Source organism: Annulohypoxylon maeteangense (assembly GCF_022496945.1).
Source record: "Annulohypoxylon maeteangense strain CBS 123835 unplaced genomic scaffold GGS22scaffold_1, whole genome shotgun sequence".
NCBI lineage: Eukaryota > Fungi > Ascomycota > Sordariomycetes > Xylariales > Hypoxylaceae > Annulohypoxylon > Annulohypoxylon maeteangense.
In genome coordinates, this window is record NW_025953248.1 from 4,248,141 (window position 1) to 4,272,611 (window position 24,471).

At 45.9% G+C, this 24,471-nt stretch overlaps 8 protein-coding genes across 8 annotated transcripts; 4 read left to right on the forward strand and 4 right to left on the reverse strand.

Annotated features, from left to right (window-relative positions):
* The first annotated feature begins 664 nt into the window (after positions 1–664).
* On the forward strand, positions 665–5,512 carry GGS22DRAFT_17832 (P-loop containing nucleoside triphosphate hydrolase protein). Its single transcript, XM_047963573.1, has 11 exons — positions 665–985; positions 1,046–1,123; positions 1,190–1,217; positions 1,268–1,355; positions 1,413–1,467; positions 1,523–3,428; positions 3,488–3,666; positions 3,726–3,895; positions 3,963–4,390; positions 4,459–5,324; positions 5,390–5,512. Exons 1-11 carry the CDS (start codon positions 845–847, stop codon positions 5,414–5,416), a joined length of 3,966 nt encoding a protein of 1,321 aa, XP_047824571.1. The 5' UTR covers positions 665–844; the 3' UTR covers positions 5,417–5,512.
* Positions 5,513–5,660: 148 nt separating this feature from the next.
* GGS22DRAFT_151713 (uncharacterized protein) lies at positions 5,661–7,518 on the reverse strand. The gene is made up of 2 exons (XM_047959543.1): positions 7,117–7,518; positions 5,661–6,934 (listed from the first exon to the last, which is right to left on the reverse strand). The coding sequence occupies exons 1-2, from the start codon at positions 7,136–7,138 to the stop codon at positions 6,285–6,287; spliced, it is 672 nt and encodes a 223-aa protein (XP_047824572.1). The 5' UTR covers positions 7,139–7,518; the 3' UTR covers positions 5,661–6,284.
* Positions 7,519–13,602: 6,084 nt separating this feature from the next.
* Positions 13,603–15,047, reverse strand: GGS22DRAFT_17892 (uncharacterized protein). The gene is made up of 3 exons (XM_047963631.1): positions 14,955–15,047; positions 13,786–14,893; positions 13,603–13,731 (listed from the first exon to the last, which is right to left on the reverse strand). Exons 1-3 carry the CDS (start codon positions 14,975–14,977, stop codon positions 13,708–13,710), a joined length of 1,155 nt encoding a protein of 384 aa, XP_047824573.1. The 5' UTR covers positions 14,978–15,047; the 3' UTR covers positions 13,603–13,707.
* Positions 15,048–15,545: 498 nt separating this feature from the next.
* GGS22DRAFT_194635 (uncharacterized protein) lies at positions 15,546–16,366 on the forward strand (the record flags this gene model as incomplete). The annotated part of the gene is made up of 3 exons (XM_047965528.1): positions 15,546–15,665; positions 15,741–15,859; positions 16,020–16,366. The coding sequence occupies 3 exons, from the start codon at positions 15,546–15,548 to the stop codon at positions 16,225–16,227; spliced, it is 447 nt and encodes a 148-aa protein (XP_047824574.1). The 3' UTR covers positions 16,228–16,366.
* A 905-nt stretch (positions 16,367–17,271) lies between these two features.
* GGS22DRAFT_184087 (uncharacterized protein) lies at positions 17,272–17,622 on the forward strand (the record flags this gene model as incomplete). Its single annotated transcript, XM_047964152.1, has 2 exons — positions 17,272–17,386; positions 17,447–17,622. 2 exons carry the CDS (start codon positions 17,272–17,274, stop codon positions 17,620–17,622), a joined length of 291 nt encoding a protein of 96 aa, XP_047824575.1.
* A 2,334-nt stretch (positions 17,623–19,956) lies between these two features.
* Positions 19,957–20,962, forward strand: GGS22DRAFT_151725 (uncharacterized protein). Its single transcript, XM_047959544.1, has one exon. The coding sequence runs from the start codon at positions 20,018–20,020 to the stop codon at positions 20,909–20,911; it is 894 nt and encodes a 297-aa protein (XP_047824576.1). The 5' UTR covers positions 19,957–20,017; the 3' UTR covers positions 20,912–20,962.
* Positions 20,963–20,966: 4 nt separating this feature from the next.
* Positions 20,967–22,305, reverse strand: GGS22DRAFT_17904 (mitochondrial phosphate carrier protein). The gene is made up of 2 exons (XM_047963643.1): positions 21,943–22,305; positions 20,967–21,876 (listed from the first exon to the last, which is right to left on the reverse strand). Exons 1-2 carry the CDS (start codon positions 22,033–22,035, stop codon positions 21,022–21,024), a joined length of 948 nt encoding a protein of 315 aa, XP_047824577.1. The 5' UTR covers positions 22,036–22,305; the 3' UTR covers positions 20,967–21,021.
* Positions 22,306–23,073: 768 nt separating this feature from the next.
* Positions 23,074–24,285, reverse strand: GGS22DRAFT_151729 (uncharacterized protein). Its single transcript, XM_047959545.1, has 3 exons — positions 24,100–24,285; positions 23,197–23,997; positions 23,074–23,143 (listed from the first exon to the last, which is right to left on the reverse strand). Exon 2 carries the CDS (start codon positions 23,957–23,959, stop codon positions 23,285–23,287), a length of 675 nt encoding a protein of 224 aa, XP_047824578.1. The 5' UTR covers positions 23,960–23,997; positions 24,100–24,285; the 3' UTR covers positions 23,074–23,143; positions 23,197–23,284.
* Between the last annotated feature and the right edge of the window lie 186 nt (positions 24,286–24,471).

Here is a 24,471-nt window from a genome sequence, read left to right on the forward strand (position 1 = left end):
CTCCAATTGAAGAAAAAACCAACAACAAAAAAACAAAGGGATATATGAGGCTGAATAGAGATCCCTATGGATATCCATCGCGTAGGGATTCCTGATCTTGATGCCTGATTAAGTTATCAAGCTTGCATAAGGTCCAGATCTACAAATCTTCGCCCGGGACATTAGTGCAGGGGTTGGTTGCAGTTAGTTCCTTACGAATGAGGATAATAATGTCTGCCTTACCAGGTATGTAAGAGCCTGGCCAGCTAAATTACAGCGTTCTAGGTAGGCTGCTAGGTAGCAGTTATACCAGGGTCTCGGACCCTTAGATGCCCCCGAGTTAAAACGTCGCCCCATCCTTAAATGCGCCGTATTCGCATAAGCAAATACGAAACGGAAACACGATGATTGGTCTGGACTTTTGGATAGATCTAGGAAATCACTGATCTCTACGGGGGGTTTGTTGTTGATCGGGTAAACCGTTACCAGAAATTGAAATATCATGGATGTTCTCTGGTAATTCTATCCCGTCTCCTGTCTTTCTTGTCTTGTCTTCGCGTTGCTTCGATTCCGCATTCTTGGCCTAAGCACACCACGGCCGATGACATTCTGCCATTCAAGGTTTTCCGATCGACGTAATGGATGAGGCTGCTACTGTATGATTATGTGTATAAGATAACGTTAATCTTGCTGCCTGCCGTTTCAACTACGTCTTGCTCCTGAGGCATCACTTGGCGCCCTTTGTCTTTCTAAGGCTGCTGAATTGAAGACCATACATTAAAAAAAGAAGTCCTCTTTGAGTTTTTGTTGTCGGGATACCGTCGCAGGTAAACAAAACTCGTCGCTATATGGCATCCTGTTCAGCATGAAGTCAGATTCGAAAGAGCCAAATGGGGTCATGAGCCCCGGCGGCTTCAGCGAAAAGCCGCCTATAAGCGAAGAAGAAAAGGCGAGACGCGACGCCAAAGTCCGTCCGGAGAGGGAGGCCGCTTTTGGTGACTATATCGTTAGTTGTCTTCGGAACTATACCTACCTACATATGAAGACATTGCTGACGTCGGGATAGAGAGTCTTTAAATATGCTAAGCCGTGGGACTTCGTTCTTCTCGTGGCCGCGGTCCTGGCAGCCGCCGGTTCGGGTGTCGTATGTGTTCTTGTTATATCACTCCCCATGAAAGACTGATAGACTAACAACTTGCCCATCCCAAAGACTCTTCCGTTGATGAATGTTGTATTCGGTAAGACCTTAACTAAGATACCCAGTACTTATATGCTCATCAATCATCAGGCGCATTGGTCGGCAACTTCAGTGGCTACTTTCTTCCCGTCTCTTCTCTATCCGAAGCCGAATTTCGGGCATCTCTTAATAAAAATGCGTAAGTCTAAGCAAGGATCGTTCTTCTGTATGGGCCGCTGATGTCTCGGATAACAAGATTATACGTATTCTACCTGTTTATCGGGAGATTCGTCTTGACTTACATTAATAAGGTATCACACCTTCCAAACTGCTACTTACACCTAGGATATCTACTCATGGACGCAGTTTTGTTATCGTTTAATTGGTATTCGGATGTCCGCTGGAATCAGACTTGACTACCTCCGCTGCCTGTTTGGCCAAACGATTCATGTTCTTGACTCGATGCCCCCTGGTGCGGCCGCAGGGACGATTACAACCACGGCGAACACGCTGCAATTGGGTATTTCAGAGAAGCTCGGTACCTTTGTCGAATTTGTCGTGATGATAATTGCTGCTACCGTCATCGCTTTCGTGTACAATTGGGCCCTGGCTCTAGTTACGTGTTCCGTCATCCTCTTCATTATGCTTACCGTGGGCATCATAATCCCATTTTACGTCAAAGGAACGAGCAGGGTTACCAAGGCCGAAACTAAATCGTCCTCTATCGCTAGCGAAGCTTTCTCGGCTATCCGTATGGTCGTCGCATGCGGTGCTGAGTCTCAAGTTGCTAAGAAATTCTCCATCTGGGCCGAAGCGGCGAAGAAACATGGGCAGAGGACGACGCCCCTTCTGGCCGCGCAATTTTCCCTGATCTTCTTCGCGTTCAATGCTGCTTTTGGTCTTGCGTTTTGGTACGGGTCTAAATCGTATGTTGAAGGTCGGCTTCATGATGTGGGGACTATCATCGTCGTGCTTATGTCGGTCATGATGATGGTTATTTCTATCGAACGTATCTCGACGCCGCTCATCGCAATCGGCAAGGCTACGGTGGCTGCCTGCGAGTTCTTCACAGTTATCGATGCCCCTCGACCGAATATTGGCAAGCTTACCGAGCCGGATGTTTCTGCGACCGACGACATTGTATTTAAGGGGGTGGATTTCGCATACCCGAGTCGGCCACATGTTCGAGTTCTGGATCAACTCAACCTTAGGATCGAGGCTGGGAAAATCACGGCTATTGTTGGACCTTCGGGATCAGGTAAGAGTACAATAATCGGACTAATAGAACGATGGTACACTCTACGCGACCAATACATCATCGCAAAGGCTATCGAGAAAGATGAGAAAAAGAAGCAAGAGGCGAAGAAGAAGAATAAAGGCAAAAAGAAGAAGAAGAGCGATGACTCAGATGATGAAGCCCCCGCCGAAGTTGAAACTGGTCCGATTGTAAAGTTAAGGGGATCGATATCGACGAGTGGCCACGAGCTAGACGAGATCCATTTGAGATGGTGGAGGTCTCAGATCGGGCTCGTACAACAAGAGCCTTTTCTATTCAATGATACCATCTACAATAACGTCGCACATGGGTTGATAGGATCTGAATTCGAACACGAGTCGGAAGAACGCAAAAAAGAGCTAGTGAGAGAGGCTTGTAAAGAGGCGTTCGCCGACGAATTCATCGATCGACTCCCGGACCGTTACGAAACTCTTGTCGGCGAAAACGGCACAAAACTTTCTGGAGGACAACGTCAACGAATTTGTATTGCTCGAGCGGTCATCAAGAGGCCGAAGATTCTTATCCTCGACGAGGCTACATCCGCGATCGATGTCCGAGGCGAACGTATTGTTCAAGCAGCTCTTGATAAGGTGTCCCAGGGCCGAACGACGATTACTATCGCCCATCGACTCTCGACCATTAAGAAAGCAGATACTATCGTGGTCCTACAAAGAGGCAAGGTCGTTGAGAAGGGCACCCATGAATCCCTCCTGGAGGATGATATGGGAGTCTACTATGGTCTCGTCCACGCACAACAGCTTTCGCTCGGTGAGCCCACGGAAGCTGGCGACTCTGATGAGCCGGAAGAAGAGGACATGGCAGCGATTCTTACTCGCGAGAAGAGCGTTGCCTACTCTGATACCGTGGCTAACGCGCCAGGGCCGCCGGGCTATAAGAAGCAGGGGCTCTTTGGAAGTTTCGGACGGCTGCTGTACGAGCAACGGTCTCGCTTCCCATTCTATGCAGTTACGATTTTGGCTGCTATGTGTACGGCCGGTAAGTTGTTCTAACATACCCTTGGTCATGTTGAACGTTAGTCTAACTATTGACACCAGCTTCAACCCCAATGCAAGCGTACCTCTTCGGACAGATCATTGTCATCTTCACCTATGTCGACGACTTACCTAAATTCACATCCGAAGCTAATTTCTGGTCCTTGATGTGGGTGGTACTCGCCATAGCTACAGGTCTTGCTTATTTCGTCCTCGGGTACGTCGCGAGCAACTTGGCTTTCGTAAGTACCCTACCCCTTTACTAGCTTAACATACAATCGTTGTAACCATCTGAATACAGTATATCTCCAATATATACCGACAGCAATATTTTGAGGGTATCATCTACCAGAAAACTTCATTCTTTGATGAGGAGCAGAACTCAACCGGTTCGCTGACAGCGCGTGTCGGGGGTGATCCGAAACAATTGGAGGAACTCCTGGGCTTAAACATGGCTATGGTGTATAACTCGTACGTATACCCTTTGTTTATTTCTTACCAACTGCACCGACCGCATTATTAACTTGGAGATATATAGGTTCTTCACCCTCATCGGGTCTTTAGCTATATCATTCGCCTTCGGCTGGAAGCTCGCCCTCGTCGCCACATGTGTGACGATGCCGATCGGACTCATTGCCGGCTATTTTCGGTTCAAGTACGAATTGGAGTTCGAGCAGATGTACGCTGAAGTTTTCGCCGAGTCGTCGAAATTCGCCGCCGAAGCCATCGCCGCCTTCCGCACCGTCTCTTCGCTCACCCTCGAGGACACGATCTGCACCCGATACGACGGCCTGCTCAACCACCACGTTTCGCATGCCTATAAGAAGTCGATATGGAGAACGCTGGTGTTCGCTTTCTCGGACAGCGTTAGTATGGCCTGTCAGGCTCTCATATTATGGTACGGAGGCACGCTGCTGGCCTCGCGGGAGTACAACGTCCTGCAGTTCCTGGTCTGCTATATGGCTGGTAAGTCACACACCACTCGCCACAACCACCCTCCCCACGGAAAAAAAATGCCCGCTAACCGCCCACAGTAATCAACGGCGCCGAAGCCGCTGGCCAAGGCTTTAGCTTCGGCCCCAACGCAGCGCAAGCCTCCGCCGCCGCAAACCGCATCCTCAGCATCCGCGAATCGCGAACGCGGGACCTTGGGGAAAAGAAAGCGCAGATCGCCGACACGCGCGGGGGTATCAAGATCGAGCTACGGGACGTGCACTTCAAGTACCCATCGCGCAACGTATCGATCTTCAAAGGCCTAAACCTCACTATCGAAAAAGGCCAATTCGCCGCCCTCGTCGGCGCATCCGGGTGCGGTAAGACGAGCATTATTTCTTTATTAGAGAGGTTCTACGACGTCCACCGCGGGCAGATCCTCGCGAACGGCACGGATATCACCGGCGTCAATGTGTACGATTATCGCCGCCACTTATCCCTCGTCGCGCAGGAACCGACTCTTTTCCAGGGCACGCTTCGGGATAATGTTCTGTTGGGCGTGGACCCAAATGTGGTTACCGACGCGGAGTTACATGCTGCGTGTCGCGATGCGAGTATTCACGACTTCATCGTGTCTCTGCCCGATGGGTATAATACCGAGATTGGCAGTCGCGGGGTTTCGCTTTCGGGCGGACAGAAGCAACGGATTGCTATTGCTCGCGCGCTTATTCGACACCCGGATGTACTGCTGCTTGATGAGGCGACGAGTAGTCTTGACTCTGAGAGCGAGAAGCTGGTTCAAAGCGCTTTTGAACGTGCGGCTGCGGGACGCACGATGGTTGTTGTGGCGCATAGGCTGGCGACAGTGCAGAATGCTGATATTATCTTCGTGTTGGGTGAGGGTAAGGTGTTGGAGAAGGGGAGCCATGTTGAGCTACTGAGGAAGAAGGGCGTTTATTGGCATATGGTAAGTTCGCCCCTACTATTATTCCCCCTCTGATATATGTGTGCTAATCGGTTTCGTAATTATAGTGCCAGAGCCAGGCTCTTGATCGATAATATCTATCATGTTGAAAGGATATGAATGTGTTGGATGCGTAATGGATATAGTTAGAGGATATATATGGGAGGAATGCATGTTAGAGATATAGACGAACCGTACCGTACGATGGGGACGATGTATACGGCGCTCGTTCCGTGGGCGGTTTTTGGAATACCCATCCAGCTCTGATTCTTGTGTAGAATACTACGTTAAAACTCCGCGATATTAAAATTAGTAGTACCGAATATACTTAATTGTCGGCATAGTTGAGATGATAGGACTTGGCTCTCGTGGTGATTGTGTGTTCTTCTGGATGGCTGAAGTGTGTCATGATCTATTGTTTTAGATCTTGGTTCGTAGGAAAGTGCATCTATTTCCATGATTTAGATGGGTGCTATTTCGTGGCTTGTATCACCAATAGAAAAGTTGTGGATGTGTATAATTTGTTTGTTAGAACAAGTCAGGGATTGACTGATTATTAGAAACCACCAATACTACCTAAGTAGCCTTAGCCTTGACCACAGAGCAACAACTCCCACCACGATATCCTAGATGGTAAGGTTGCTCCGTAATATACATTAGGAATATTACCTAGTAGGAAACTCCGCTCCGCTCTGCCCCAAAATCAGTATGTTCATAGATGTGTACAGATGAACCAAAAATGTATTCCAAACTCCGCGTTTCCATTAACCCTTCTGTGACCCAAGTCGCCTTGCCTTATACATGTCTCGTCATCTCGGTGCGCCGTCGTCCATCCTCATAGTTTCATGTCAATCTTAACAAAGCGTCTCAAAAACTCCTTCCCGTGTATATTTAAACAAGATTCGAACAAGTAGTAGATAGGAAGTATATTGTCACAAGCCGAATCAATGGAAAACCGATTGTTCAGCCGTCTCGGATATACTTCCGGTGTCGGTGATCTTCAATGACGATCTCGTGGTCCTCGCTCCGTCGCCTCGGGGGCTCGTACCGTCTTGGTGCCTCGATATACCGGAAGCTGTCCTGCTGCTGGGGCTGCTCGATCTCGACGTGGTGCACGTGATACGGCACGGGGACGCGGACGGGCACGAGACGCTCTCGCTCAATGTACACCTCGCGCTCGTGGCTATGTCTGCGGCCGCTGCTGTGGGAGGACTTGGAGCTTCGAGATGAGCTCTTTGACCGCGAGCTCTTGGTCGATGATTTAGATGATTTGGAGTATACGGTGGATTCTTGGTCCGCGTCTACGTCGACTGCGATGACGTCGATCTCCGTGTCGTGCTCGGACTCTGGGTAGGGCAGACAGGGCATCGGCGCTGGCATTGGCATTGGCGCGGGTGCTGGTGGTGGAGGTGGGAGAGGCTCGACGATGACAGGCGGTGGTGGTGTGTGTCTGGGTTCAGGCAGCACTCGGACAGGAGGCGGTGATGGTATTGGTGCGGGTGCCGGAGGAGGAACAATAGTGGTGACTCGCGTGCGGACGGTTTTGCTTCCGTTGATAGGTGGTTCTAGGTATAGCACCTTCTTGTATTTGTGATAGCGCTTCTCGCGGGGTGCTACGTAATAGGTTGACATCTTGTTAGGCCTTTTGATGCAATGCAATAGGTGCGATGGAAGCAATAGATGCAATAGATAATATTGATGCAGGTATGCTATTGGATGGAGATGGAATATATGGGCGGATAAAGCGTTAAGTTCTTTTTATGGTTGATGGTTGAGAAATAATAGAAAAGCTAACCTGTAGAAGTGTAATACCACATGGCGGGGATGAGGATCTAGATATGGAAGTGACGAGACAGGGTGGTGATCGCGATGTCCCTTACGTCACAGAAGTCTACGGCTATCTAAACCGGATTCTCGTTCGATTTTGGTGACGCTAATTTATCGATAAGGTCGTGTCTGCAGGGTTTCGGCTTTGGCCGGGGACAGGGGGGCAGTGTAAGTGGGCGCTGTAAGTGGCAGAGCGGGCGCAGACTTGGAAGATGGCTTGGAGAATGGCAGGTGAGTGGCCAGAATAGAGTTTGAACTCTGAACAGTTGGAGAATATGATGGAACTTAGTACGACTAAAAGAACAGGTTCTAGAATCTACCCCAATAAACAGTTCTTAAGCAGTTCTTCCTAGTATCGCTTCTAAGATAGAGAACTCGTGGAGTCGAAGGAAACAGGGCGGGAAATATCAAGATGTTAAGTACTTTTCAAACATTCAAGGCGGTTTGTTTCAGTAGCACACTAACATCAACTAATAACAACTAAAATCAATTAACACGAGCCCAACGCTCATCCCGTGGCAACATCATCATGACCTCGGGGCCGCTTGGGCTGCCAACCCTTTCGCCACAATCTTGTATTCCCGGATGTTGTGAGACCACGGTCTACAGGGGTGAATGATGATGGTATCACGGGCAACCTGCACACGTCGACATTGGCTTGCAGCTTTACGGGACTTTATTAAGGGGGGGTGGGTCAAGGGTCGACCATCCAGATTTCTGAACAGCATCATCAACACCATTTAGGACATCTTTGTTTTTATTTGATTTTCTTTATTGATATGCGAATACTATTACTTGTCCTATCTCTCCCCATTTTACCCGTTATATGGGTATTTTCTCGTAACGGCATACGAAAACATCAACGTACTTGCTGTAGGTAACTCCGTGACATAGAAAGAGAATGATTCTTGGCGTAACCAAATAACAGCAGGTGTAAAGCGGTGTATAGGTAATGTCGAGAACACTTATGGTTATCTATCTTTTACCTAGGTACTATTTTGAGAAACGTTTCACGGAATATACCCCTTGCGACAAAATCTATATACGAGGTCCACGCTGTTCGCGATCAACTCTTACCTAACCCAACTTTTAGATCGAGCCGCTTAACTAGTCTCTTTCAATCCTTGATTTGAATACACCATAACGTCAACATCCTGGGACCCTTGGCTGTCAGATTTAGTTGGCAGACAGGATTTCAACTACACCTAAAAACCTACACCTACAACTTCACCGGCTCAACTGCCCTCCCTGGCATGATCATCTCCCTTACACCCTTCGTGACCGAACAGGAATCTCGTGAACCTTCAGCATTCAATCAAGAACTTGGTAACCTGTTCTAGAAGGATTCCTGCCGGTACATTTTCGCAAGTTATCCAAGTTCAATGAGTTACTTGGAAGAAAGAAGGTTTTGGGGAAAGTTGCACGGCATGATATGAAAACAATCATCATTGAAATACAACGTCATCTGTCTAAGTTCTTGCCAAACACGGTCTGCCTTGAATCTTTGACAGCGAGTGTCGAACAAACAAATCTGTATCTTGTTTTGGAAGCGATGTGTTGGCTTACAATACCATCACGTGTGCGCAGCAAACCTCCAACTTGATGACCGAGTGCCGAGTAAATTATATGGTAACAAGAATAGTGTTGAACTTAGTTGATATGAAAGTATCGATTCTTGTAATTGAAATTACTCTACATACACATATTGTTTGTGATGATTAGAGTCTTGTTGAAAAGAGGGTAGGTTGATTGAGAAGATAGTTGAAGCTAAAAGGGGCAGGACAAAAAGGGGGTTTCGGGGGATAATTTAGGAGATTTTCAAACACAAGTAGGCACCTACTCATCCAGTTATTCTATGAAGTACGATAGCTGTTTTATTTAATGATTCTTTGCTATATTTGGTCTTCGAAATATTTTACCTAAAGATGTATTGAGAAAATTCTTGAAATTCTTAATACATGTACTACACTCTCAGTGTTAGAGTCGACGTGTAATCGCGAAAAATAAAAGACAACCAATCATTAATTACATAAATAGCAATAGAATAATCAATATCTGAGTCATGCTGAGGCAGGGCTACAGCATGGTTGTCCTACGAGGCTATTGTAGCATATTTTCTGCCTGGGTATTACTCGGGTCGACAGTTAGGTTCTTGGGCATGAAAATCAGCTGGAAGGTAAAACATGTTGTTTCACGACTGAGTAGTAGAGTAACAGGACAAGTTGAGTCTCGAACACAGGACATGGATATCTTCTAAATCCCAAGTTTCGTGATATTTCCGAAACCTTTGTTGACGGTTACACAAAGTATAGACCTATCAGAAACACAACAGCATACCGTCATATTTCTATGCAAAACCCGTGAAACTGACTAGTGAATTCGGGTTACGTGACGAGACGGGTTTCTAGTACCTATACGATTAAACATTACTACGCCTTGCCTACAATTATTCGCATATCGAGACCGATCATATAAAGTGGGAATGACGCTACATAGCTGACTTTGGTTGTAAGATATCACTCCCAGCACGAAAGATCCAAGATCTGATGACGTAGCGTATGTAAGCCATGTAGCATTATCCCACCTACGCCAAATCCTTAGCTCTGTCGCTGCCGGCACAAAGCTGCGAAGCTTGACTTGAGTAACCCATTCTCGTTAGAAGTAAGTAGAAGGTTCCACAACGGCTGTCGAGGCTGAGGGACCGAGAGGGACTGAAGGAAACTCAGGGTCCTTGGTTGGGGGGGGACCCCCAAATCTCGATTCCTTACGAGCGCGGGGGGGAGTTAAGCTGGATCAAGCATACTTTGCTTTTCTCACTGCAGCCACAATCCCCAACAAGATGTGAGCCGAGCCAGCCCAGCCAGCCTAGGTTCACCTTCGTCGGGAGTGGGAGGGGGGAGGGGGACCCGGCCGCCCAATCACGGATGCGTGCCGATACGACACTACAGCGCTGACAGATTTTCTGCGCTACCGGGTCCCCCCATTGGCGAATAGGAGGTCTATCAGCAGGCTACCGGCTGAGTGGCACGACGCGATAGGACGGACTTCTGGATCCTATCGCGACCTAACGCTGCGCCCGTTCCCGCGCCAGAACGAAAGAGAGGGAGGGAGGAGAGATGAGATGTCATGCACGGCGGACGGACACCAGCATGCATGCGTGCGTGCGTCTGGTGCAATGATCTACAGAAGAAGCAATGCGGATGCTATCAGAACCAAACGCCACCTGACTCGCGACTCAAGCACAAGTAAGTGAGGCGGACCTTGCGCGACGTGGCCGCGTGGAATGTAATGTCGAGCTTGATCTAGATAGGAAAGTACGAAATCGAGCCCGTAAAAAACAGGAAGGAGAAAAAATAAAAACACCAATACAGCCAAGGCGTCCGCGGCACCGGCGGCCCCGGTGTTTCCCGGCTAGTAGGTAAATAGGTAGGCATGTAGGTATGTATGTATGTATATGGTCTTATCAGCTAAGCTTCTAGGTATTCCCGGGGACGCTGCCTGGAGATGGTGTATGACGCCGTTTGCAGCCGGAGCACACACTCGTGCATAACCTCTGTCCCGCCGAGGAGGGAGCCCGCGCATCCAATCGTCCGAGTCGCCTATCCAATTCTCCCATCCACCAGATCCCCGTGATGATGACCGCGACCGTTGTAGGTAGGGCTGCTGCCCAATCTACCCTCCGCCCTAGGTCCATGTCACGCATGCTGTTCGAGTCTATGCCGAAGATAGAGTTGATGGTACGTAGTGGCGAAGATATGGTGAGGGTGTAGACCGCTACTTTTTGCTGGTGTTTGGTTGCTTCGACTATGCTGGTGTTCTGCGGGAGGGTCGAGAGTTGACGCTTCACTGTCTGCTATTTGCTACATCTTAAAGCATCGTTTCCAACATCCTCAATCCTCGACACTCCAATGTCAAGCTCATAAGAACTCGCTATCCCTGCGCTCCAACCAGGACCTGCATTCGCGACTAAGGAGCTCGCGAGTCCTGCTGGGGTCTGTTGACGCTAGCTTACTGAGAGAAAACATCCAGATCTCGGACCGGATCGAGCAGCACCGCGGCCAAACATGATACGCTCCTCTGGTAACGGGGGTTGCTACTTTCGTAGGCTTCTACCCTATCCACGTATATGGTGCCTTCGTAGGGTCGCGATCACGTCCTGTTTGCCTCGGCTTGTGATCCTCCTCGCACCCTCTCCAGCATTTCCCCTTCCTAGCGGGTCTGATCACCCAACCCGGGCTCCTAAAGGGGCGTCATGACTGTCTATAAATCTCAGCTGTGACGTAATTACCCGGTTGATTACTGCGACCTCCTGTCTGAAAAGGGCGATGCGGAGCTGATGCGAGCGATCCGACCTATTCGTAGTAATCTGCTTCTCCTGAGATCGGCTCGTATCAGATAGATCCAGACTATAAATTTGACGTAGTGGAAGGACACTTACAAGTCCCTTGAGGTAGTCGGGGTAATGCCATCGATCCTCGAACACGTCTCTGTGGAGTCTTGGAGTAGGCTTGGGCTCATCAACACTACGAGCTCCATGGGGCTATATGACGGAGTTGGAGAGTAGGTCTTCTGTAGGCAATTGGTCCACCTCTAACTGACGGTTAACACCGACTTTCGAGGCGGGATCTTCGCAGTTATACACACATCAGTAAGGATAAAAGAGACATCGGTGTATGACTTACTAGTTTCATCCTTATTCTCATCAATGATTCTGCGGTGGTGATGCTTAGATGAGGGCTATGACGAGTTGTGACCAAGCCCAAACCCGACCATTGGGCATCTCGGCCTTAGTCTTGACAGAGGACGAATCGTGCGATAGGATGCCCTAGAAGGATTGTATTACCCGAGGAGACCACCTAAGGATCGATCTCTGAGGATATACGTAATTCTATACGCTAGTAGCCTGCCTTGACGTTCTTGTTCGTTGAGGACGGGTCCAATAAAATCGGTATTTTACCTACTAGTGTAATTAGGGGTTGTGTACGGCGCCTACCTCAACTAGGCTCTGAATTGCAGCCCAGAACTTTCCCGCCGTCGGCATTTTATCGTCAAATGAGCGTAGTAGAAAAGGAAAGAAAATGCAGTGCTTGCTTGTTGTGTAGATCAATACCGCTATCTTTACTTTTTCTGTCCCATTCTTCCGGTACCCTGTAATCATACGGATCGATCACTCCGGAATGGGATGCTGGGTATCCGACTACATGTTATGAGAAGAGCTACACGTCGACTACCTAGGAGGGTGAATAGTTACACGGGTTGGTTTCGGGTCCATGCATTGACTTAAATGTCGGTATAACCCCGACGGAGTTTTATTTATCTCGGCGGCGGCGGGTGGCTTTGCGAATTCGTTTTTATCTGCATTAGTGATGGATAGGATCTGTGAAACCTCAGTCTGATGGCCTAATTAGTACTCGAGCAATACGATGTCGAAAGTTTATCTACCTAGGTAAATAATATTATTCTTTTCCGTACTAATAATATATGTCTTCAAAGTATACGATTGGGATACGTGAAATATTTTGACAGTCTCAAAAACGTTCCATGACACTCTCCCCGAGCATTCTAAGAGAAATATCGATATCAACACCGTGGGCTGTCAATATTAGGTGCGACCTAGTATTTAAAATACCTAGGTAGGGATGAATTGGAGCACTTTACCGCTCAAGAGTTCGTCATACCCCTTCTTGTCGTCCTCTCCTAAATGACTAGCGTACCTATCCAATCTGAAATTTGATATGGGCGATAACACCTTGGCATTGATCTTGAATAAGGGAGGAATCGAGTATTCGGCGCCGCCTGAGCTAAAGTCTACTTACTTGAGTATATCCTTAATTTAATGTGAGGAAATTATGCTTTCTCTAGAAAGCTCTTCTGGTCTACCTAGTAGCTATAAAACATACCCAAGGTTGGCCTTAAGCGGGAAGATGTAAGTAAAGTGGCGTAGATAATTATTTTCATGCTGATCTGAATATTAGGTACTATTGATCTCAAGCGGAGATAAACTGGTTCGGTCATAGCCTCGGCCGCTCGTCCATCATGTTTCACGTTCGTGGTATGTCTTCACGCGACTCGCTTTCGCTGGATACCTAGGTAGTTTTCAAGACCTCATCGATGCCTTAACAGGATATTTTGAAGCATGGACTAGGTAAGTAAACGAAGATGAGTAGATACTCCAGAAGGGGTAACAGCCATAGATCGTGGGACACCATAAGATGAACAGGGGTCGGGGTGGTTGGCTCAGTAGCCTGGTCACCAAAGAGACCGGATGATATGCGGGTCGAGCCATGCAGCGTAACGCATCATTATCTACCTATGTAGACTGCGAGGTAGGTATTCTTGTCGGCACTGTGGATGTTCTTCATATGTGTACGAATACCTTGTCCGCGCATGTATTAAGTCGTGTGGTTGACTTTCATCAGTTTCTTCGATGGAGTTTGTTACGAGGTCTATTCAAGTTCATATAAGTAAAACAATCCTCAATTCAAAGGCTCGTGTTCTATCGGGTATCATAGGCGCTCTCATATACAGAGCCGATCCGCCCATCGCATTACTCCCCCTATTAAACTGGCTTTACCATGAAAATCTACTCGATGATTAGTGCATATTCTAAGAGCCAGTAGCCCACGTTAAAACGTACTTGGTTCAATGCTGCCATATCGGCCATAGCCATTCGTTTCGATGCTATATGACGTGATCGAGCATAATGCCGTGCAGAGAGCGCCTGGGGAGTTGAAGTGCCCGTGCCAACTGGTGTTGAGGCACCGCTTTCTTGAGGGGTGATAAGGGGAATAGGGGTTGAGGTATCTGTTGAGCCAGCGGCTTCTGTCGAGGAATCTGGGGTTTCCAATTGTTTTTGCTTCTTTGCTTTCTTCTCCTTCTTCCTTGCCCTCTTCTCTTCTTTTGATAGTGACTTTTCCAACTGAACGTCTTCAGACACACTAGAGGTGCCATTGTCCTTGGTCCCGCCCTCAGAATCTTTCCTTGATTTCTTACTCTTCCTCTTCTTCTTGTCCGATCCAGTTGACTCGATCTCCTCGTTATCTTTTCGTTTAGACTTCTTGGACTTCTTGCTAGACTCCCCGACTTCTGGAGTATCTGCTAAATCATCTGCCGGGACCTTGTCTTTCGATCGCTTCTTGCGCTTCTTCTCGGAGATAGCGTCGAAGCTATCCGTGGACTCGGAGTCCTCAGCTTTTCGCTTCTTAGACTTCTTTTCTCTCTTCTCTTTCTTCTCCTTCTTCGCGAGTAGACTCGTAGAATTCTCCAACTTGATAGTCGATTTATCGTCGCCTGATTCCTCAGAAGTGGGAGTCTTGATATTCGTGCTGGTCAATTCGTTCATTTGATCACCAACCAGAAATCCGCCAGAGACAAATCTCATAAGGCCATATTTCTTCTCCACATACAAGTTTGTCTTGATGCCTGATCTGACTTCTCTCTCTTTCTCAATTACCTCCTCAGACTTCCCGTTGAGTCTACCAAGCAGATCCTTGAAAACGTCGAGACCGGTGCATTCGGTATTTTGCTTATGCTTGGGCTTCGCACCCAATCCTAGGGTATCATCTTTCATGAGAACATTTATGGGGGCGGCGCTCGCAGCGGAATGTAGGTGGGAGTGAGAGGCATCCTGTGCGCCTAGGAATTTTCCAGGTTCCCAGCCCTGCGCTCGCAGAATCCTCTGGCCGAAGGTCGTCTCGTCGCGACTCCATTTAGTGTTATTTGGATCGTGTTGGATTTTCCGACGGCTTGAGAAAGTTTGATGTCAGCGACAGATCAATGAGAGGACATGTATTGGAATTAGCATACTTCCTAGGCCCTGAGAGACCCATGGCAGCGAAATTGGTCTTCGAGAGTCAAAATTGCAAGTAGAATTTAGAGATGATTTTACTTTACTTCGGCTAGTGGGGTCCGATTTTCAATAATTTTCGAACGGTAAAATTTAGAAAGGTATGTACATACCTAGGTGCATGTACTTCGTACCTCTTAGGTAATACCCACCGTGTTAAGCTTCGGGTCGGCCGAATGAAATTCCGTGAAGCGGCTAGTCCCGCATTTCAATTCTGGGGTAGGTACTTCGTACTTCGTATTTCGTACTCTACCCTTCCACATTCACCAACATTGAAGGTTCGACAATTGGAAACCCAGAATTGGAAGAGAAAGTGCGACATCACTTTTTTCTTTAGGAAGTCACGGCCTAATTCTATGCTAGTAGCTTAAATATAACTCTATTCATTTACTTAACGAGATGTCTAAAATGTGTGAACTCAAGGGCACGACTACGATTATCAATCAAAACCCTCTAACATACACTACTCATAGGATTCGATTGAGCACATACAATCTTCTATCAGCCAGAAGTGTACCTAAATCGCATAGGTAACTAGGTACCTAGCAGTCATGCCATCTCGTCGCAGAGAACAAAGCCTGACTGAAGTCGACTCAGTCTCTGACGTAGAACCGAAACCCGACTTTCAGTATCAACTAAGTGCGAGCATACCCCAGGCTATGGAAAGCATTGTACGATCATCTCTTATCCACGAATGTTGTCTGTGTATAATCCAAAATTTACTGATATAGGCTTCGATTTTACAGGACAAATGGAAATCGAAGAGAACTGATATCCGGAAGGGCATCGACAAGGATTATACTGACAAATTGACTGCACTGAAGAATAAAATCAAGGCTCACTACCATCATGAGACCCAGATGATGTAAGATATAACAACACCACCAACTCATTCCCATGACACGATGTTTAAGTAGCGGTTGACGGGCGATGGAACAAGCTTCCATCTGGTCACATCTCACCGCTAAAAACATTCCCCCATATATCTGTCTTAGAATCGCGAAGTCCTAACGCGCCACAATTAGATCCGATCACAAAAGGGAACAGCTTGACCGGTTGTTGGCGGCAGTAGAAAAGCGCATAGGATGCGAAGACAAAATCAAAAACCAAACCGAATCCCTCCGAGACGACTGTGCTCACATAGCAATGCTTGTAGATGCGATATACAGTGGCCGCAAGGAAGCTGCCTTGCAGCTAGCCACAACTTTTAAATCCGGCCAATCCGAGAAATAGTCATAATGGTACTTCGGCTTATGGCGATTAGGAGCATTTGGTTAATCTAAAGCGGGCAGGACACAGGGATGTCATACTTTAAGTGCCTTCGATAAACCCTACCAGTATGTCGGACTGACAACTCAATATCAGCCCTCAGTTACGTTAGCTTAACTGATGAGAAACCGAGTGTGATGTTTTTCACGTTAGAACTGATGCTTCTCCCAAATGCATATTCAGTGACTTTTGGTCCGTGATAAATGACAATAACAGGAATAATCAAATTATGCTCTCTCTACCTACTATAGAGTGGAAATAACACGCCCACTCACCTGCTCTAAGCTCTTGAAGAGTTCCCACTCGCAACCAACCAACCACCATATAAGAGGTTTACTTAAGTCTTAGGATATGATATCAACTTCCCAGCTACCTAGGCATTATTCCTTCTGGATATCGTACTCACTACCATCTTATAAACTATAGTGAAATAGTTTCCGCCTCCCTCACTTCCTCAACCCCTCTTCCGTGTGCTTATAGGGGGGAAGAGTGTGATGTCGTGTTACCTTCAGTGGCGTTCTGCTTTTACTTATATTGCCTAGGTACTAGCCATATCGCGAAGTATAACTAGGTAAGCTTATGCCGACTTCGTAGCTAGGTACATAGTAATTAATCCTGTGAAACAGTGCCCAATGCAAACATGAGCCTCCAAATGACTCCCTGCAAATTCCTGGAGACTCGTTAGCTTTCCTGGTTCAAAGCTCCGGCTACTTCTTGAAGGCGAGTTTTATTCTCCGGACGAAGAGGCGTCGAGACACGGCGTTACTGTATATGTACCAAAGAGGAAGCCGAGGGTTTATCATCCAAAGTTGGCTCGAGACACAAAAGTAACTACCTTAGGAATTCCATCTGCCTTACTTGGCCATTTTGTATATAAGTCTTGACATTTCTCTTGTGATTGAAGCTCTTTTCTTCATCCTCTACCACAGATGAGATCCAAAGCTTTTCCGTCATCAGATTCACTTTCTACCAAACTTGTCACCAAAAATAAATCGACATTTAATCAAAATGGTCAACCGTTACCTCATTACAATCGCTCTTAGCGCTGCTCTATCTGGAATCGCCACTGCCAGAAACTGCGGCGTAGGTTACTACTACTGCGGCTCCAATCTCCTCAGCAAAGGTACCTCTATTAATCCAAGATTCTTGGCCAAGATTGCAAATATTAACATGCCAATCCTAGGTGATTACTACGCAGATATCATCGGGGCTTTGGAGGATGCCGAAGAACCAACTGATGAGGATCATGTCGAAAATTCCTTGTTCCTTTGCAAAGGGCCAGACGACGTGCCGTTTGTAGAGTATTGTGAAGACGGATGTGACAATGAGGGAGCGGGATCAAGCGACACCTGCAACTAGGGGGCCGAAGATACAGAGACATCCAACAATGGCTTACTGGCGTGACCCAAACGTTATTACGCTTCTAAGAATCGCTTCCGGCAGCCTACGATAATATTCTTATTTTCTCTCGTGCAATGGTAGTTCTCTTTAGCGAGCTCATACCGCACGTTATTCACTCCTTACGCTTTTGAAGGGTTATTATCTCCGTGTTTCTTTTCTTCTAATTATAGGAAATCGTGGGAATTCGGGAGAGGCGTCTGACACTGGAAAATTCCAAAGAACACTTCGTGCTATATACCACGTTCATTAGTGGGAGTAGGTACCTGTTTAGAACTTCTCACACAATAAAGTCACTCTTTCCTCACCCAGTAGACTTGTTTTGTGACACCCCTGAAGAAAACTAGCTGTTTTTCCACTATTTCGTCGTTACTTTAGGTAATTTTCAAAATCGTATCTGCAGTTACACCGAGAAGTGAAACAAATTCGCCCAACCTAGGTGCTGTGGAAAGTACATCAACTTGTGAGTACTGAAGTATTGCAAGGAGTTGCCCATAAGAGACAAGCCCAAGTATTCTACAAAAAGGTTACAAACAGGCTATCGAGATGTAATATTTAGTGGCGTATTTACCTAGTCTCTTTTTGCCTTGGCTGGTCGTAATGGCTGAGACCCCGGCAATCCGTGGTACTACCATAAGCAATAACAAATTAATAGCAGTGACATTCAACTTCTGGTGATACAAATTGGCGTAATTAAAAAAGCATCATGAATATGGGCTTGTTAATATGTATCAGCATTACCATGGGGGACGCACCCACGGGCCACCCCCCCACGGGCCACCCCATTTCCCACCAAAACACCTTATCTTTAAATATTCATATTTAAATCAGTAAATTATATGAAATTATGTAAATAAAACTAATCGAAAAATCTTTAAAAATTAAATTAAAATATATATTAATATATATATACGATTTTTTTAATAACGAGTAAATTAAAATTAAAGTAATATTTTATATAATTTATTTAATATTTTATTAATTTTTAAAATTTTAACGTTTAAATTAAAAACTTTCTTTTTTAAAACCGTTAATTAAACTTTTAAAAATTTAATTTTTTTTAATTTTATTATTATAATTATATTTAATATTTATAAAACTTTATAATAAAAATTTAAAATCGATTAAATAATAATTATTTTTATTTTAAAAACGTATAAATTATTTTAAAAATAAGTTAATTTTTAATTCGAACTTTAAAAATTCGAAAAAAAATAATATATACTTAAATTTATATTTAAATAATAACGTTATTTTTAATAATATAAATTATATTAATAAATAATTAATATTTAATATATTATATTATTAAATTATTTAATTATAATAATTTTTATACGTTATATAATAAATTAAAATTTTCGTTAAAATAAAAATTTAAAAAAATTTAAAAAATCGTTTTTTAATTTATTATTTCGTAATTTTATAACTTTTTTTAATAAAATTATATAAATTATAAAAAAACATTATTATATAACCCGTTTTCGAAACTATATATACGTAAGGTTTTATTTAAATTAATTCAATAATAATAAATCTTAATATAAGTAAAAATAAAGTGTTTTAATGAGAGATGGGGTGGCCCGTGAGGGGGTGGCCCGTGGGTACGTCCCCCATGGTACTCTCCATGCCTTTTTCCGGCTTGTCTCATCACGATGCCTTATCCACATAGAACTCTGCGCAGTTACCGCGACAAATACCTAAGGTCACTGTTTATCTTCAAAGTAGTGAGCATGGGTACGGTTATCGGAAATTTCAAAAGTGAAATAAATGTCTTACTGATTTTCCACAAGTTCTATGATATCTTTGATCTCAGATACTGCCTCTATGGCTTGAATGACTTGGCCTGCGCTCTTACCTACCTAGATAACGAAAAGAATTAGGTTAAATAGGTAAGTACTATAATAACCCAGTACTCGATTTATGTGGTAAGTCAGCTAGTAGAAGGTCAATAATATGACTTATTATTGTGTGAATGTGTAGGTAGTTCTTACTACTGCAAGGTACATGTATATCTTTTAAGTCATGGATATGTCATGATGTTCGTAGTAGGATGGAACTTGGAAGTCACCTGGCACCGTTTCCTGTTATGTAAGCCCATCATTACATAATATTATATTACATAAGCAAAAACTTCATTATGTAAGCAGTTGATGCAACTCCATTATGAGTAATTAATTATGTAATCATACGTACTTACATAAGCATATTTACATAAGTATGCTTATGTAATAATAGACTCGGTTACATAATACAGAAAAACTCGAATTGCGACCACAGAATCGTAGATCACAAGTTATTCACAACATCGACCGGTCATCGACAATCTCATATCATCAACAGCGGACAATTCAATATGCAGATAGTAGAACCCGGATCCGAAAGTAACAATCGTCATGTTGGCTTGCTCATTCTTGGAGCAGGTTGGACATCGACGTTTCTCATCCCGCTCCTAACGCGCGAGGGTATTAAGTATGCGGCTACAACTACAGATGGTAGGGATGGTACAATCCATTTCCGATTCGATCCGGAATCCCGCGACTCGGCACCTTTCAAAACCCTGCCAAGTGCTGACACCGTATTGATCACTTTCCCTCTCCGTGGCCAGGGTCAATCAAAACACTTAGTGCGGATGTATGAGTCCACCCACCAAATCTCCGAACAATACAAACCGAACTTCGTACAACTAGGTGCTACAAGTATCTGGACAGAGCCTACTTGGCATGACGAAAACTCCCCATACGATCGTACTAACGTTCGTGCCATTGCAGAGGATGAGCTCATAGAGTTTTCCCAGGGCGCCGTGTTAAATCTCGCAGGCTTATACGGAGCATCTCGGCAACCACGCGACTGGGTAGACCGTGTGATTAAGTCAAAGGCCGAGCTGAAGGCTAAAGGTGCGCTGCACGTAATTCACGGAGAAGACGTCGCTAGAGCCATCGTTGCACTTCATCGGAACTTCACGCCGGGGAAGCGCTGGCTCCTTAGCGATATGCATGTCTATGATTGGTGGGACTTGGCACAGGACTGGGCAATTCAGACACTGCAAGGTGTCAAGAGTGGTGATCTCAAGGTCCCTGTCGATAAGTTCCAGAGGCAAGAGGAACTGCTAGTTTGGGTCAGCGAGCTCATGGTAGAAGAAGGTGTACGGGCACTTCCGAGGGACACATCTTCTGTAGGTCGGGCATTGGACGGTAGGGGATTTTGGCAGAAAATGGGCATTTTGCCAACACAGGGACGGATCAGATAAGTACTAGTTACCTACCGGAGTTCTGGAAGAGAAAACGTTCATATGCGTACGCGCGCTGATTGTCTAGCATTAATAGTCTATTAATATATGCTAACCCAGTATAACTAATTCTATGCTAAGGATTTCTCCTTATGAATCTCTATCCCCGGAGGAGCACCAACAAGCGCCTTGCATTGAGCATAAATCACGAATTGCCCCGAAACTAAACCACACGTCATCAAAATACGTGGGCCTAGGCCAGCTAGGAGTAACCTTCGAGGACCGAACTCGCGCGCAAGCGAGAACATCCTACTTGTTACAGCTTGCTTCGGGTCTCCTGCTCCCTTATTTATAGCCGATAACAACGTATCTGCTGGATGAGAAAGCACCGCCGCGGCCACACCAGCCACGATACCGGAACTTAATTCCACACCCGTCGATTGCAGCTGCGTCAATTTCGCCTTCTTCTCGGGGCCCATAGTGCGATATATCACCTCGACAGCAGCTTCGTGTACTGAGAATTGTCCAACCGCGTATGGCACCTGTTTAAACAGCAGCGGTACGAACCCTGAGTAGAACCCCCTTAGGCCCTCTTCTCTAGCCAAACGCATGAAACCTGACGTAAGGCCCGTAGCGAAGCCGCGCTGTGACACGAGACGGATGCGGGTGGCTTCGAGAGGACATAGTGCGATGTCGGCGAAGAACTCTGCCGTCGCGCTAGCCCCAAGGTAAATCGCTGTACGTCGTTGCGTGGCCTTCTCCTGGGACCCCGTCAAGTCGATAAACTTCTTCTTAAAGAACTCGTAGCCGGCGAATTTCCCTCCTCCTTGCACTAGATATCCGACAGCTGTGGGACCGAAGCCTGTAAGTAGAGCCGAGGCGCCTTCTTTGGCTACAATTGACCGTCCGGCCTTAACCATGTTAAGACCCTTCATCGCATCGTCTACTTGAATCCTCGTCTTCACCACGTCTATAGGAGTCGCGGCCTTTTCGCTCTGGTTAGTGATACCTGCCATTTGGAGTAAAATTATTTGAGGTGATAAGGTACTTACGCCATGAGTAAGCGTTGCTGCGAGAGCTCCGGCGCCGAAGAACTTGACGTAGTCTCCGCCCTGGAAGGTGGGCGTTATGTTTGACGAACTCATTATGAAAGCATTCGCTAATATAATATTAAATAGATATGAGAGGAACTAAGAAAAATGGGAGATATGGACGCGATCTAAGTGGTTTTATGTTTCACCGTATACACGCGGTCGATTACTCAGCGCCAGAACGAAGAGAATAGCAGGGAAGCGAGCGTCAATTGTCTTCGAGACGCAATTTTTTCTATAATGAATATCTCTATCGAAAATACGATTTTCTTAGAATCCCACTTATGCTCAGATAGCAGCGCAGTTGGTTTAATAAATAAGACAATGAAGTTGACTATTCCGGCTTGACCGGAGTACATGACGTCATGATTCTGTGAGATGTCTCGGGCTCGATCGGGGGAAGCGCGGACGATAAGCCGGTCCTTCCCCGGTTCCCATTCGGGTTCTTCGGAAGTTTTAGACCATCGTAGCTTTATTTATCAGGTCCTCGCTATTTATTCGATTTGAATTCATTTCCTTTCATTAATTGCCCTCAAATTTGCATGCTGAAGCGCGTCCTTAGAATCCTCACCATCCTAGCTCGCACTCCCTTGATCCACGCTCTTGCGCTATCTGTTGTGTACCCCCAACTAACCCTCCGATCGCGCCGCTACCTCCGCTAAGGCAGAATAATTGGGTGTTTGACGAAACGAGAAGTTCATTTCGCGGTGGTACGAAGACTGGTAGGATACCTAGTAGGTGATTTCTGTGGAGTTAATCGAGACCAAGGTGAAAAAGATAGGAGACGAATTGACGCAAGAGACCATCTTAACTCCCGAACGACATTTATCACCGAGTTCTAGAGCTCCCGAGTTAAAGAATATCGAAAGATCATTCGGGCGGATGTGGGATGCTGGCAATGTGGAATAAAGGGGGAATTGCGGTGCGGGGCTTACCGGAATTATTGGCTCTTATAGGGGCTTTTGGCCCCCATTCGGATTCTTTCAGCATCCATAACAGGGTGCCCAACACACAAGCAACACACGAATAACAAATTCATATTAAAATCCCATGTGCAAAGGTCGAATTTAATGCGCAAAAATCTATTACCGACTCATCACTGCCACACCTATATCCCACAAGGAAACATCAGCATTCTTCCTACAGATTCTATCTACCTGGGTTTGTGTAACATACCCCTTTCCCATCTAAAGATTACTAATCAGTGGAAATAGGGGGGCTTTAGACATACCTAGAAACTAAACCAAGCCGACAAGACATATTAGAAACAATGATTATTGGTAGAGATCGCTTCGCCTGTTCACTACTGGAGTAGGAACTCCGGGCTTCTTAGGTCCACCCAACCCAGGTTTGGTTCACTTTGTTTCCAGCCTAATCTTTCCTGTACAATCTTGGAGTACTTCTTGACCTCCTCTACGGGATAGGACAAGAAGCTGATCTCCTCTTGTCTATGGACGCCAGTACATGAAAACATAGCATATACCGTGCGGCTTTCGGTTTCTGGATTGCTTGTTATTGGCTTTTCGTATGCGCCACCGCCATGGTACAAGCTTCCCAGCATGATGAATGCCTCCCCTTTCTTCAGTTCTGCGTCGAGTACGTCTTTTTTCCCGTCGGATCCAAAGTCGGGTTTATCATCTCCCCATAAGTGCGAACCCGGAATGACCCGCGTGGCCCCGTTTGCTCGCATAGTATCGCACCCTGGCACAAAGAGTCCTAGGAGCATATCGCGATTTCGAGTGTACTGGGATGTTTGAGAGTGGCGTGCATGGTGATTTTTATCATCACGATGAAGCCCTTGCGCTGATGTGCCGGGCGGAATGTCAAATGCAATTGAGATGCTTAATAATGGGTGCGAAGTGTTCACTTGTGCCTTTTCACCGTACCATGTCGTTGTCTCAAGTGCTAGGAAGTGCTCACATAAAGCTTGATGTAGGGGGTCTGCGAAGAACTTGTCTCGTACTGTTGGAGATCGCATGATCAGACGAGTAACTGTCCTAGTTTTCCCTCCAAGTGCTATATGGATGAAGACCAGTTAGCCTCATCCTCTGATAATTGTTATCCAGAAAACATGTTGACTGAGTCACAAGCAAATAGGGGCAGACGTATGTGACTTACCACCAACTTGCGCCCCTTGCGAATTCTTCTGCTCCTCAATCCATGGTTTTACCTCGGCATTTGCCTGTTCGATAGTCGCAAGATCCGCGAAATCTTCAATTATAACTCCACCATCCCGCTCTAGTGCTTGGATGAACTTCTCCGTACCTTCACTCCGTCTTAGACGCTGGATATGTTTTGTTGTAGTCATCTTATGGTAGTCGCAAAGCCGAGGTCTGTCTAAAAGGGATAAATTTTAATGTTAGGAAAGCATACCTTCTTGATACATTATAAACATGTTCTCATTGCCAATGCTATAGTGGGGTTTGAGAAAGGGATCAGGTTTATTTCTGTCGGTAGACTCCGATTATCAGGATATCTCCGAAAGTATAC

Excerpts from the sequence above, each read along its gene's own strand:
- GGS22DRAFT_151729 (XM_047959545.1), bottom strand. The coding sequence starts at position 23,959 with ATGCGATCTCCAACAGTACGAGACAAGTTCTTCGCAGACCCCCTACAT.
- GGS22DRAFT_151713 (XM_047959543.1), bottom strand. The coding sequence starts at position 7,138 with ATGTGGTATTACACTTCTACAG. Across the intron at positions 6,935-7,116 it reads GTGGTATTACACTTCTACAG|CACCCCGCGAGAAGCGCTAT; the intron begins GTTAGCTTTTCT and ends CCTATTACGTAG.
- GGS22DRAFT_17904 (XM_047963643.1), bottom strand. The coding sequence starts at position 22,035 with ATGAGTTCGTCAAACATAACGCCCACCTTCCAGGGCGGAGACTACGTC. Across the intron at positions 21,877-21,942 it reads CAGCAACGCTTACTCATGGC|GCCGCGACTCCTATAGACGT; the intron begins GTAAGTACCTTA and ends CAGAGCGAAAAG.
- GGS22DRAFT_17832 (XM_047963573.1), top strand. The coding sequence starts at position 845 with ATGAAGTCAGATTCGAAAGAGCCAAATGGGGTCATGAGCCCCGGCGGC. Across the intron at positions 1,124-1,189 it reads CAGCCGCCGGTTCGGGTGTC|ACTCTTCCGTTGATGAATGT; the intron begins GTATGTGTTCTT and ends CCCATCCCAAAG. Across the intron at positions 3,667-3,725 it reads TCGCGAGCAACTTGGCTTTC|TATATCTCCAATATATACCG; the intron begins GTAAGTACCCTA and ends ATCTGAATACAG.
- GGS22DRAFT_151725 (XM_047959544.1), top strand. The coding sequence starts at position 20,018 with ATGCAGATAGTAGAACCCGGATCCGAAAGTAACAATCGTCATGTTGGC.
- GGS22DRAFT_17892 (XM_047963631.1), bottom strand. The coding sequence starts at position 14,977 with ATGGGTCTCTCAGGGCCTAGGAA. Across the intron at positions 14,894-14,954 it reads GGTCTCTCAGGGCCTAGGAA|CCGTCGGAAAATCCAACACG; the intron begins GTATGCTAATTC and ends AACTTTCTCAAG. Across the intron at positions 13,732-13,785 it reads ATATGGCAGCATTGAACCAA|ATTTTCATGGTAAAGCCAGT; the intron begins GTACGTTTTAAC and ends ATCATCGAGTAG.